The following is a 14,551-nucleotide window of genomic DNA, read 5'->3' as shown; positions in this document are numbered from 1 at the left end:
CTTAACACACCATACAGAAAAGCAGCCTAAATATACATCCCCAGATATAAAGCGTATAATCTGTAAACTACAGGAACAGGCAGATCATTTCCATTAGTTTCTTATGTAGCAAAAACCACAATTTACACCCAAAGCATATAATTATATTCAAATTCTAAAAGACAGTTTTGGAAGTACTTTAAATTCATAGTTTGGGGAAAAGTCACTCAGGGATATAAGTAGTTGTTTTAATGTGCAAAAACAACACACACACAGAATGCAAGAGAAGTAATATACAAGAGTGGTGAGAGAGCCATGGTGAATCACAGGTCCCTGGCTCCAGCAGCTCCCTGGAGTTTGGCACAGCCAGCACTCTGCCAAAACGCTCTCCTGCTCCTTCAGAAACACCAGTGCTGGGATTTGGCACTAGAGCCTGTCCAGGCCTTAAAGCCACAAGGAAAAACACTACCAGGATCCACATTCAGAATTTGAAGGTGTCTTGCTTGTCCTTCAAGAAGAGATACAAGCAGGCTGCTCTTTGAAGGTTCTCTGACATGTAAAGCCCAAGACAACTACTGGGGTTTGATTAATTTCTTTGGCCCCCTGACAGGGATCTCAATGCACACAGATGCACCAGAACTGCTTGCCTCACCTAGGTGAAAAAAATGGCTTTCTTTTCATTTCACAGATGAGGAAAACAAGTCAGGAAGGAATGTCTTGTCAAGGTCATACAACAAATCAGAGCCATTGGTAAACTGCTTTTAGTTTTTTTTAGATAACTTTCATACTTACCAAAGACCATGAGGACAGCAAGTGCAAAAAAAACCAAAACAAACCAACAAAAAAACCCAAAACATGGCATCCTGGGCAACTGCACAGAGAGCTGGTCTTAAAGCACAGCACGTGGAAAAGGAAAAAACAGAATGGACATCCTTTGTACTTCCCAGACAAAACCTACACTCCTTGCACCTAAAAGCTCCAGCTCTTTATTTGGCTACCTTCTGTATAGCAAACCAAGGAACTTTCCCACCACCAGCTGGAGACTATTCTGTTCTTGTTGATACTGCCACATTACATGACCTAGGTGCATTTTTCTCCCTCTAGTGAGATGTATAAGGAATTCAGAGCTCCCAACAGCACTGTTCAAGCATGTATTTTCGAGCCATGGTAAAAAGAAGAGAAAGAAAAAGAAAAGAACAAGAAAAACTAGCCAGAATTATTAAAAAAAAAAAATCCTCCTATTTTTAAATGTAGAAATATTATAAAAGGTAACATTCTCATTCTGCAGTATTCTGACAACATAGCTGATGTCACATAACCATATATTCTTTAGAACATCAATGCTTATACACACCAAACAGCAGGATCCTTCATCTGTCTTTGAAATGTAGTCACCTCTGCAGCAGAATGTGGCAATTGCTTGAAAAGTCGGGCTCGCATTACCCAGAAACAATAAAGAAACCCCTCTCCAGTCTAAACTGCAAAGGAAATACAAGGAGGAAGAAAGCCCTGATCTAATTCTGACTAGGGCTAGCATTCCCCCTTTTGCAAAATGTGCTATGAGATACTGGGCAAGCCCAAAGTAGGTTTCAGAGGAGGATTTTTTTACGCATCTTAAGAGACTATACCTTCAGCAGTATAGGGCTGAGCACAGCTTAAAAGAGCACAGAGACTTATATGGAATAACACTGGCAGGGTTCAACAGTAAGTTTCTTATGTTCCAGATCTTGTAAGATCCTTGGGATCTCCTAAGAACAAGTACCAGGTGAACAGAGTTTAACATCAGTTTTGTAGATCAATGCAAACTATTCCAAGCTGGGAACAGTTAATACGGTGCACAGAATGAGAAGTCAAAGCAGCTGATCAGAAATTGTTTCACAGAAAAGCATGCAAAGGATAAGTCAAATACCAACCTAATTTTGAGGAAACAGCCTTTGTACATGCCAGATTTTTTCTGTGTTCAACTACTGATTCTGTGCTTTCTCAGAAGAGCTACAGAGTCAGCACAGGGAGGGAAAAACACAGCTATATGATCACTTAGAACTCCAAGTGAGTGTGTTTGGATGCCTTGATTTCTGGATAGCCAGCTTGAGATAATTTAGGAGATTTCCTTAAAAATAATTAATCTTTGTTAATATCTCTGAGGAAGGGAATTTAAACATTCAGGCATACAGCAGCACTAGTCTTTGCCAAAAATTAGGCTTCATTGTTGATATGAGAATAAAGGCAAGCCACAGAAGTAGACAGACTCCTAACTTTTCACCTTTGCAGAAATTAATTGCAACCTTAATTTCAGCTCTGAGTGAAGTCCATTTTGCTGGATGGCTGACTGCTCTGTACAGAGCGATTTTTTTCCATTTTGGTAAAGCTACCAATCTTTGCTCAAAGTAATCTCCTGGTGAAGGAGGAACAGGAAAGGTCCTGCTTTGTACTGGGGAATGGGCAGTGCCAAAGATGGGGAATTTGTTTCCTATCATAAAGAAAAGGCAGGATTGCAAGAACACAGAATCTTGATATGAGGAATAGGTCAAACTGGAGGAGCAGCAAGGACATACACACAAAGGGTACACTGCTAGAGCTGTGTGTGGCAATCTTTGACACTGGTTTGCAGAATACCTGCCTGTTTTATGGAAACACTCTTTTGATTTGTCCAAGCATTCACTCTCATTTGCTGATTTTAAAAAAATATATAAGAGAAGGAAATGTTTCAGATAAATAACAGGACTTTTAAGAATTGATTCAGGCTTGAGAGTTATACCTACAAGATCTGGTGGTTGCTCCCTATCAGTTCTCACAACAGACCTACGCTTTTTCCTATGACTAGTGCAACAGCCTGGGCTAGCCTAGGCCCCACCAAGTGAAAATGAAGAGACACTATCCCGTGCCCAGCATTGCTCCCATAGCTGCAGAGCAGTCCCTTCAGGCAGGGACAATCTGCACAAGGCATCGCACATCGCCTCTGTACACCCCTGCTCCACAGCCATTAAGGACAGCCAGAGAACAAACAGCTGGAGGAGAAAAAGAGAAAGCAAATTAATTAATTCACCACTAAGACCAAACACACACAGATCTCTTCATTTTATCTGTCAACCAGAGGCACACATTATTCATCAGCTGAGGCAATGAGGATGTGGAAAGAGGGGCTGTGAAGTCACTGCTTCAGGCTCTAGTAAAAGCAGCTGACCCAACATGGCGCTAAATAGCCCAGGGGAAACAGCACATGTGAACTTTCAATAAACACAACCCCAACTTTGTTCCTCCCTCTGTTTCACAAGTCCCTAGTGAAACAAAAAGGAATTAAGGGTTTCCCTTCCTACTATTCAGGGATAAATATTCTGCTAGTCTAAGAAGGTCCTCACATGGAAAAAAGATTTGCTCTAACTTGAAGTCCCCTGCCTGGCCAGGCTCACTCCCCTGCTGACAAGGGGGTAAACCTGTTAGAAAGACTTTCTCCTTGAGAAGATGTGCTGTGCCAAGTTTTGCATTTGCAGGTTGCAGCCCAACTACCGTGAAGCACCAGCTCAGTGATTTCAGAATTAACTCTTGTAACACCAGCACAGTAGCGACTGCCAGATCTGGGTCCAGTCCTGCTCGAAGTAAGCCACAAGAAGGTTTTCCACTGATTTTAAAGGAGCACTAGACATAGACTCCAAACAAATGTTCAGTGCTCATGAGACACTTATTTTTCCTCTGTGCTAGATATTAATTTGCTTCTTCAAACAGATTTAAATCCACTGGGATCTAGGAGAAAAAATGAAAATATGCTTAAATACAAGACTGAGTCCCAGAGACCAGCACTGTGGGGCTGGAAGACAACACATCAGGGTGGCCTGATCTGATTCCTTCCAAAACCAGTATTAGTGTAGCCACCAAGCAAGGCAGCAATCAGAATGAATTTCTTATTTCCCTCTAGGAAAACAAAATAATCAAAATCCCAGGAAACACAGGGAGTGCACAGCCTCCTCAGAATCTGACTCCTCAATGCTGTTACAGATCCAAGTTCCAAGGGCCTCTGTTGTGCAACAGCGAAAGAACATACAAAAATAAACCATGCATGTTTCCAAGACCAGCTGTCTTTGTGGTCTCTTTTTCCTTTCTCTCTTTCAATTTCCCTCTGTCCACCCCAGTCACCTCTTTATGCATGGCCAAAGGTGGTTTTTATGACAGTTTTTGCAACAAGGCATGATGAGAAAAGAAAAAACAAAAAAACGAAAAAACCAAACCCACAAAAAAACCAAACGACTCACACTGACTTATGTACTTGCCTGAGCTCCCTGAGCTCTCTATTTCCCTTCATTCCTTTCTGCAATGGGGACACCGAAAAAATGCCCGTTTCTCACTGAAGTTGATAACTGCTTTTGCTCCTGCCTCTTACGTGAGGCTTTGCTTGACTTTCAGGGCAGATGGAAATGCCATCAAGGAGAAAAGAGCTATCATTTCTTGACCAGGAAACACACTGTAGACTCTCACAAAGACTACTGCTTGACTTTTACAGCAGAGCCAAACACTATCGCATTTTGTGACATCCTTCTCTCCTTTCCTCACAAGTGACCTACAAGCCAGACTTTGCTAACCCCTATCATCACAGGAGAACTAAACTACAGAAGCTGGGGTGTTGAAAACCCTTTGGGGCAGTGACTGGCTGATCCCTCATATTTCTTGCTTTAGCACAACAGGGACTCTCTCACATGGTCCTCAAGCATTGCTGCAAATAACAGGGCTCCTGCTGCTAATGATTAATAACCCATAACTGAGTTTCACATGGGTGGTGCTTAACAGATGGTCTTGATGTCTGGCATGGCATTGGTTCCCTTCCCATGTGGGACCCAAATGTTTCTCTTGCATTTTAGGATGGATGTGAACTTTGCAGCAGAAGTGGGAGTTTGATAGGCTGAAAGGATAGTGCCACTTGTGTCTGCAGAAACGGCTGAACACCTCCTCCTCAACCCACTGCACCCACTGCCACTTCAGTCCCAAGTCCTCGCCTCTGCAGCACAGTGCTATTCTGCAGTGCCCTGGGCTCCCCCTCCTGCACTGCCAGAGCATCGATGACATACCTTGCAGAGCTCCCTGCCACCCTCTTCCAATGCCCTCCAGCAGAGCTCTGCCACAGCACCTCCTGCTAGCTCAGCCTTGGTGCTCAGCTGTGACCTGCAGCATCTGCCTCCTGGCTGTGCTCCTGAGCCCTTTCCCTCTCCAACATGCCTCGGCTCAGACCTGCAATACCGAGCTTCTACAACTCTGCCAATATCCCTAGGGATTTCATTGGAGGCCCATTCATCGCTGTGCCATTTGAACCATTCAGACTGCTCTGCTGGTCATCTGAGCACTTACCAGAGTGCTCCAGGTTTCAATATCCACGTAACCCTGACACAGTCCTGCCAGCACATCCTCACAGTCCGTGCTGCAGCCATGTCATGCGGCATTTCAACCAACTGTGCCAGGGCCCTTCCTTCCCTTCCCTCTTCTTGAAAGTGTTCCTATACCTTGTGCCTGCTACTGGTTCTTCTTCTTCTGGCCCTGCACAAATGTGAATCTCTAGGTGAATACTCCCTGATGGGAGGCCAGACCTGACCCTGACCTGCAGCCCTGCAGGCAAAGGGCCAGGCCTTGGCCTGCCTGCCTCTCCCAGCTGATATGACTGAAAACAGAAGCTAAGGGACAAGGATAGAAGAAGGTGGAGATGAGAGAGAGCCCCCATGTCAGATGGGCCTAGGCCAACTCCTGCCAGGGTGGGGAGACTTGAGAGAGCTGGATAAGAGGCTGTGTAGGTCCAACTGCTGAGCATTGCTCAGTACTTCAAGGGCACGATGTTGGCCCTCTCACACTCTCTTGGCATCTCTCAGACATCCTGTTCCCCTTCTCCCTTGCTGCCGGAGTGAAAACCTACTCTCTATTATTTCCTGCCCCAGGGTTCCCCAGGAAGACGCTACCAGGTACCAAGCAGGAAGCCAGGAGCAGGAACGAGATCTCGCCTTTTCCTTTGTACGCCCCTTTCTATCCTCACCCGGGAACGCCGCGAGCGCACAGGCAGGGGAGGAGGGCGGCGGCAATTCCCCGAGCCCCCGGCTGGCCCTCCCGCAGCTGGGCGACCGGGAAACGAGGCTGCCCGGCGGGGAAGATGCGCTGCTGCAATGACCATGTCAGCCGCTGCCAGCCAGGAGTTGGTGGCTCCCCGCCGCAGGATCCCAGCGGGACAGGAGCGGATGCCCTTCCTCCGTCCCGAGCCGCTCGGCGCTGCCGTCTGACACGGAGCGAGCCGAGCCCGCCCCGGCCCCCACCCTTCGGAGCACACACCGGCCGGGGAAGTTGGCTCTCCAAGCGCTGCGTCCTCAGCCCCAGGCTCTGCTCCGGGAGGCGGCAGGGGACGAGTGCAGGGTTAACGGGGAGGGCAGCTAACGGCGGAAATCTGAGGGGCAGGGAGGACCCCCCTCCCCCGGAGACACAGCCATCGTCCCTGCTCCCCCTCTGCTGCTCCAGCTGCTCTGCAAAAAGGTTAGAAAGAAACAAGAGTGGGAACCCACCGTGTCCTCCTCGGAGGGAGACAGGGGAGCGGTAGATAGAGATAGGCACAGAGTGGTGCTTGCTGCCGTGGAAGTGATGCTCATACTGAGCCTGAGAAACAGACGAGGAAGAGGAGGCAGAAGAAGCCACGTTAGAGGAACTCCACACAGAGCTGACGATACATCCCCAAAAGAGGGAGCACATCCACAGGGTCCAGGCGGGGCGGCGTCCCGGGCAAATGCTGGGGTCTATTCTCAGGTGCATGGTCAAGGCACAAGACACCTACAGACGGGCAGTCTGAATTCCAGCCAGGGAGAGAGAATAACGTTCATGATGCCAGGGGACCCATGCTAGCAGAAAGGAGAGTCGCTTCCGAGGCTCTAGGGGTGTGCGTGTGTGCTCAAGAAGAAAAGAGACAGTGTGTGTGCGAGAGAGAGAGTGCTAGCAGGGAAGGGGAGGGATGGGGGAAGGTTAGTAACCACACAGAGACGAATAAGACGCGCCGTTTCCCAGGGCTGGATCTACTGTGGCAGGAACCCCGCGGCCGTACCGAACCTCCAGGAGTGCGCAGGAAAGCCGCACATGTCCGCACGAGGGTCCTGTTCAGGTTCCTCCAGGATCACGGGGTCCTTGAGGACTTTTCCCTGCCTGCGATCCCTGTCTTTCACTTTGCTGAGAAGGACTATTAAAAACGAAAAAGAAGAAATAAGCCAGGGACCCCAGGTAAATTTTTGATATATATATATATATTTTATCCCAATTCCAGGGGATTTCTCTTGCTTTTCCACTAGCAAGTGTTGCAATGCAGAACTGCTACGACACGCACACGCGCACACACACACACAGCGATCTAGATTATTATCCTTCTTCCACCGAGTCCAGGCGACGGAGGGCTCAAGCCGATTAACCCTGCACAGCCGTCGAGTGCATCGCCAGTTCTTCTTCCCGGGCGGGCGCGTTGGAGCAGCCGGGGCGGGCGGCGCGGTCCGGGCGCGGAGCTAGCGGAGCCGGGGCTGGCTGCGGGCGGCCGGCGCCAAGTGCGGCCAACTCGGCGGCGCAGGTGAAGCGCAGCCGGGGCGGCCGGGGCAGCGCCTCCGGCCATGGGCGGGCCGCATGCAAATATCCCGGCGCCGGCGAGCCAATGGGGGCGGCGCAGCGCTGCGCGGGGGGACGGGCTGGCTCGGGGGGGAGGGGGGGCCGGGCCGAGGCCCCGCCCCCGCCATTCATGCGCTCGTGCGGGCCCGCGCGCCCCCGGCCCCGCAGCCCCCGGGAACACCCGGCTCGCGGAACCCCGGAGCCGGAGCCCGGCAGCCACCGCCTGCCCCGAGCGGGCCCTGGCGAACCGCCCCCGCCCCGCCCAGAGTGCGGGACCGGAGCTCCGCCCGCGCGGGACAAAACCTCCTCCCGTGCGGGACCGGAGCTCCTGCCGTGCGGGACGGGAGCTCCTGCCGTGTCGCCGCGCCCCGGGGAGCCGGCACGGCGGGCCCTCGGCCGCGGCAAGGGGATGGATGCGCTCAAGTAACGCTGTCCCCCCGCGCCGCCCTGTCCCAGGGCTCGTCCTGCGGCCGCAGCTGCTCGGGAGCAAAGGTAGAACCAGGAATTACCGCGCTCTTTAAAACTCCCTATGGCTCTTACAGATTTTTTTATTTTTTGTTTTTTTAATGCTCCTGCAACTATGGGCGTAGTTCAAACACGTGTATCTGCACTCAATCCTCGGAGAGTGAGGAAAGCAGCCGGAGTTTGCAGCCCGTAAATTAATAAGTAAATACAGTAGCATTACCTAGTAATTTACTGCCTATCCATTTGCGTGGCAAAAATCCCCAGCCACACTGGGGAAGGCAAGCACCGGGAGTGAAGAAGTGACTTACACAGGATCACTCGGGGAGTCAATAAGGAGCTTCAGAAAAGGAGCCAGACAGTCCCCAGACTCACCTTGCACTGCACTGCCTCCTTCCCTTTCATTTATTCATACGAATCAATAAATTGTTTATGACTAAGTTTTCTTGTTTTCCCCTCTAGACCCGTGTTTGTAGGTGTGCACGCATGCGCCTCTGAAACCCGCTGTTCGACTCGGGCATTTCCCTAACGCCGAGGTGCAGTGTTTTCATTGCATCTCAATTTGGTACAGCATGTCAGTAACTTGTAATGATCAGCCTGAGTTGCACGCCTTATATTTTTAGTTGAGCCTGATATGCTTGTAATTTATTTTCTAGTAACTTACAGTATAAGTGATCTAAATCAGGGGCTAAAGCAGCCAGAAACGCTTTGCTGTTTTGCTGGGTTTAATCAGTGATTGTGAAAGGCAAGAATATTATCTTCACCTTTATCTAACATCTGCCACCTAAGAATCTCAGAGTGCTTTAAAATATTTTATTAATGAAGTCTTTCAACAGCTTTAGGTATTACTTTGCCATTCTGTAGATAAGGAAACAGAGGCTCAATCATGTTGAGCCAGTGACTGACTGATAGATATGGGAACTGAGCAGACACTGAGATTCCCCATATCAAGCAGTATGTACTATTACTGTAAACTAATTGACTGATTTGGTGGTCATTTCCTAGCCTTAAAGCGTGAATGTCAGCTTTCCTGACAATGGGGCACACAGGTGGAGACAGGACTGAGTGACCTGCAGTGCAGATGCCTCCTGGACAGCAAGTTTGCAGTGCCATACAGAGGGCACAGAGCAGTTTTATCTGTGCGAAACAGAGTTTTGTTGAGGAAACTGAAGTTGCTGCCATATATGTGCTGGGATTCCCAGAAGGATGCTGTCTTTGCGGGGAAGAAGCTCCCTGCTCCTAACTACCTGGGGGAAGGGGGGAATATAGCCTCGAAAGGCTGCTGACCCATGAGTCAGCACCCTTGAATCCCTCATCACAGAAGTCCTAATTTTCACACAGACCACAGACAAGGTACTCTGAAAAATTTATTGGGTAGTTAAGCTGTAGGGAGCCTGATTTAGGGGAAGGGGGGAAGGACATGTATTAAATACACATCACTAAGTAGCTGATTTGTAAAATAAAGAAAACCTGAATGAGTTTCAGACCCAGATAATTATAAGTAATGCAAAAAAGATCTGCCGTCCATCATTTCACTTTCTGTTTTCTCTGGCTACAGCATTACAAAAAGGACAGAATGTATCACACATTAAAAAAGGCTATGTGTGCTACAGGTTTAAATATTGAGGACCTAATGCTGCTTTTCTTGGAGGAAGTGGTGGAAAAATCATTACTTTGCGTGGAAAATATATATGCTTTAGAAAGTGCAGTTCTAGAGATAAGAGCAGGGAAACTGCATGGATACACTCCTTGCCTCTGTCCTGCAATTATTTGCCCTGTTACTAAAAGAGAAAAGAAGCTGTTTCTTTGACTAAACTGTGGTAGCATCCCTCAGCTTTTAATTCCCCTTTAACAGTCTGACAGGTCACATCCTCTTCTCCATACTCAATCCCCTGTTCATGCTGGCCACCTAATTCTTGGGTTGCTGTGGGAGGCAGAGCCTTAAACAGACAATAAATTAACAAGCTCCAAAACAAATCACTGATCTTTTTCCTCATTTAATCTGCCACCAATCCTTCCCCATATGCAGAGGTACCAGCTCAGGTGCTGGTAGGACATACAAAGGTGAGCATCATTTCAGACTGCCCTGGCCAGAGACAGAAAATGCCTGGACAGTTCATGATCAGGAGAAATAGAGTGGCTGTGTACTGCCCCTCTGATGGGGATTTGCTCTACATTCTGCCTATCAACCTTCCTTTGCTGGAAACCAGTCGGTAAACTGCCTTAGGCAAAAATGAGAAGGGCCAAGAAAACCAAACTCTAGGAGTACACCATAAAAATAAATAATGAAAAAAGGAAAAACCTGTGAAGCTAGCTATAAATACATCATAGGATTCTGGTGACACCGTAAAGTACTGGAACTTCACTCTGCCTTGCTTTATGAGATGTCAGTGGATGTATTTACTGCCCTGTCATTCACAGGTGACTCATTTATTTAGCAGCACCACTGCAGGAAGAGGGCAGATTTCAATTGCAGTTTTCCTCTTGGGAGGCAAGGGGAAGTTTATAGTCAGAAGTGACGTTTCAACATTATTCCCACTAGATTTACTTCAGTAGAGGCTGGTTTTGTTGTAGTCACATTAGTTTATTTAATCTGGGTAAACATAGAGTCTTTCTAAATGCTCTTGTATCTTCAGAACCAAGATGGATCCCTTAAAAGATAATAGTTTCCATGATATGTTGCTCCCTACAGATATGAAAAAAGTCTTATTTCCTACATAGCTGTTTCTTTTACTAAAAGAGCAGAGGGCCACTATAATCTGCAGAAATGAGAAATAATAAAGCAATTGTTTCTGAGTTTTAGAATCCCAGAAAGAGACCCAGTCATCTTCAGGCCCAGGAAGAGTTTGTAGTCCACCTTATTTAAAAGAGCAAGTACAACTTTCTCTATGCTTCCTATTAAATCTTAGCTGTTAATTACTTTGCTGCACTCAGAACTGAAACATCAGTGATGCTGTAAAATCACGTATCTTTTAAACTGGATCTAATGGGGAAACTCAATTAGCATTTATCAATACAGGGTGTCTGCCAGAGAAAGGACAGCTTTGCCTCCACCCAGCAGAAGCTAACAAGATACAGAGTTAGTCAGTACTTTGCTATATAATAAGTTTAAGAGAATAAGGTCAGCTAGAACAGCCTGTCACCCAGAAGTTTTTCCCAGACTGAACTGCTTCTATCAAGGTTCAAAACAGTTCCATTATTTTTTTAATGTACTTTTCCAAAATCAAGAAGGGTGAAAACATGTCATACTTACGATGTTAAAATACATTTTTAAATAAAACAAACCAGAGGGAATTGCATGCTGTAGAGAGCTTAGGACCAGCATATAGACACCTTTGTCTTTAGCAAGCTATTTCAAATTCTGCTGACAACAGCAGTGACCAAAAATCTGGTAAGTTCCTCAGCACTGCTGGCAGAATTAACTGCTCTGAGACTAGTCCCTGGTGCCCCACTGTCCTTGTCATCACTGTCTCTCTGCAGGCAGCCTCAAGAGGCAGGACCCAGCAGCACCAAAGAATTATCAGTGTTTGCTCATCCAGAGCGAAAAGGGAGGGTTGCTCCAGGACAGGGCTGAAAACTACGCACACAGCTGCTGTTATGCAGTACCTTTTCTTGTGTGCAGTATTTTTTTTGTGTATAACCGAGTTGCTGCTGTCTCTGCAGTTCTCAGTTTTATTTTGTATCTGGAGAAAAAAAAGAAAGCAACCTTTTCTCAGGTCTTCTGTGCTTTCCTTTAACAACCAGTAAGTCCAGTTACCACAAAAGTTGAGGCATATGCCTTACATGTTACCAGTAACACAGAGCAGGTATTCTCTTTTCTGCTCAGCTCCAAGGGACCACAGATTGCCAAAAGCAACTAATATAGAAGCTTTAGAGCCTAGTTTTATTCTCCTTTATGTCAGGGTAAATAAACTCAACAGAGCCAGTAGATTGACATAAGTGAAGGGAAATCTGACCCTTGGTCTTCATTTGTGAGAAGAAAAATGCAAGTTGATTACAACCAGTTAGTCTGGACTAGCAGTAAGTTAGCCAAAAGCAATGGTAACCACTGAGACATAAATTCAGTTCTATCAAACATCCAATTTAAGGGCCAAAAATCTTGTAAAGTTCAGACTTTCTGACACACCAAGAATTCTGTGTTGGTGGAAACAAGGAAGAACAAGTGCATGGGCACACAAACACAGCAACATATCTCTTTTTGATATGCATTAATCAACTATAATTGGGAAAGAGGCAATGTCAGGATTTGCTAACGCAGACTGACAATAACATGTTAAAATTGCCCCTGTTTGCTGGATAATGTATAAAGGATGATCCACTGTACTCAGCACTATGCAAACTAACACAAGCTGAGAGTCCCTTCCCTGGAGAGATTATAGACTTGCTGGAAAGGCACGAGCCAACATATGTCAGAACAGCTTTATGAGCAAACAGTACCTTTTTTTGGCCAAAGTCTGCTAGTCTCTGAACCTAAGAGAATGGAAGGCACTGGCAACAGTGCCTTGACACATGAGTGACTGAGCCATGCATTCAGCCTTGAGAAGGGGAGTTCTTGGAATTCTCCCTCACGGAATGTGCTGCAGAGATACCCCTGACCACCTGCACAAGACACCAGCAAGCATTCTCTCTCCTAAAGCTGCCTCAAAAATTAGGACAAAATCCTTCCCACACCTCAGACCTCTACCAGATCAGCAATTATGAATGGGAATTATGAATGGATATAAATGAAGGATGCCCAAGTTTAGTTTATTTCAATCATCATAAGGAGGTTCTGTTATTCAAGTACCAGCCGTCTCCCCTACTGTCTCACCGACACTTTAGTCCCTGCCTCCAGGGTACTTTATCAGAGTGGGCTTAGCAGGCTCTAGTCCACCCTTCAGCCATGTGCTGACAGGCAGACTCTCATCTCACAAGAGAAAACTGGTCTTCTGTGGCTGCAGAGCTTTTTTCCTCCAGGAAGGTTGGAACTGCATCTATCTCTTTTACTCTCAGCAGAAGCTGGGCTCAATGGCAGCTGCTCAAAGCTTGTCAGGCAGAGAAACAGAACCTGCTTGGACTTCTTGTATCACTTTTGGCAATGTGACTTTTTATCAAAGGTTTGTTCAGGCTCAGAAAGATTAAGGGAAACTAAAAGACTGGCCTAGTTTGAAAAAATTGGAGTTGCCCACTGCTTGACCTTAGATAATTATTGAATCACTAACGAAGAAAGAGTCCAACAATTTAATTTTCTGATGTCCCATTCACGTAATTCACACTTCTACTACCTATGTTTCACTAAGTACACCAGTATAAAAAGGTAGTGACCTGTAGAACTGATTTCCATCATTCACAACAGCTTCCTCTTACAGATCCACAAAGAGACTGATTTTATGTTGAGCAAAATTAATCTCCAGCCTAACTCCTAGCAACTGATACTATGGATGCATGTAGCTACTATGTTTATGGAAACAAAAAGATATGTGTACCTTCTTCTCCTTATGTTTGGAATCAGTGTTGGCAAGTCTAAGGTGAAGGGGAACAGCCTGTTTCCAGCCTAGGTGTGAGCCCTGCCTGGGATAACACACTGCTGTGATCCCTTGCCTTCAGTGACTCTCACAGCAGCAAGAGGTTCAATGAACCAGCAGATCACAGATGTGTTGCCTACTGTAATTTTGTCTGTATCTGTTCTGCAGATTTAGATTTAGATCTGGAAGATCTGCAAGCCCAGTGCCTTACAAACTAAGGCAAATATTAGCACTGCAGAACTAACATCTATGTCACGAATTCTTAGTGTGGAACAGCTGGGAAATTATTTTTAAAAGTTCCGAGTTCTAAAATTTAAATAGCACCTGAAAGGCTGAAGTAGAAAGACACAGAAAATAGACGGAGCTAAAATCCCTGCTGAGATAAATAGGGAACTATTTTAATTTTACCCATGAAAGCAGAAAGAAGACTTATTTTTCCTTTTGCACTCAAAGAAATCTTGTCTGACACAGAAAGGAAAAGCTGGAAAAACTGTTGCTTTTGCTCCTTTAAACTGACTTCTGTACTAATGAAAAGCGAGTTCTCTAATACGCACTGTGCACAGGCTCCCCTCTGCTTCTCTTCTCTCTTCCATCTATCATCTTTGCCTGGCTTTTGCCTGTAATCTCCTGTTCAACTCACAGCAATAACTGCCAGGTGACTGGTGTTTGCTGTGGTCATCCAGCCACCAAAATAAAAGAATTAAAAGCAAAGAAAGATATAGGGGGGAAACCTTTCAATGACATGAGTGTCTCACCAGCCGACAAAGAGCGAACTGATTCCAGCGGCTGAGCCTCCTTGCGTGGGAGCTGCTGGTAGGTGTAATTTCCTAAGATGTATACCTTGTCAGTGTGCAGGAGATGAAAAGAAAAAGAAGGTCAGAGCAGCCAAAGCTAAAAATTTGAAGGACAAAAGAAGACTCTGTGGGGAAGAACTCTTCTGCTTTTAACCCTGAAAGAGCCCATTCTGCATGGTCTGTGTCAAATTACTTACTGGCTAAGGTATAACA

At 46.4% G+C, this 14,551-nt stretch overlaps 1 protein-coding gene across 15 annotated transcripts in view; it reads right to left on the bottom strand.

Annotated features, from left to right (window-relative positions):
• Positions 1–14,551, bottom strand: part of NRXN3 (neurexin 3) — a 919,744-nt gene that overhangs the window by 350,012 nt on the left and 555,181 nt on the right. For 3 of the 15 annotated variants that reach the window (XM_088057334.1, XM_088057333.1, XM_088057335.1), the window contains exon 1: positions 6,504–7,369. The exons of the other annotated variants lie outside the window; for them this stretch is intronic. In XM_088057334.1, coding sequence (XP_087913460.1) covers positions 6,504–6,747 — 244 coding nt within the window. In that variant the 5' untranslated portion in view covers positions 6,748–7,369. Of the gene's footprint in view, positions 1–6,503; positions 7,370–14,551 lie in introns of those variants that run through there. 15 annotated transcript variants of the gene reach the window in all.

The sequence above is a fragment of the Pseudopodoces humilis genome, chromosome 7 (assembly GCF_049639895.1).
Source record: "Pseudopodoces humilis isolate 2021_Gansu_Grassland_sample_001 chromosome 7, ASM4963989v1, whole genome shotgun sequence".
Classification (NCBI taxonomy): Eukaryota; Metazoa; Chordata; class Aves; order Passeriformes; family Paridae; genus Pseudopodoces; species Pseudopodoces humilis.
This window is presented reverse-complemented; position numbering and strand designations above follow the sequence as displayed.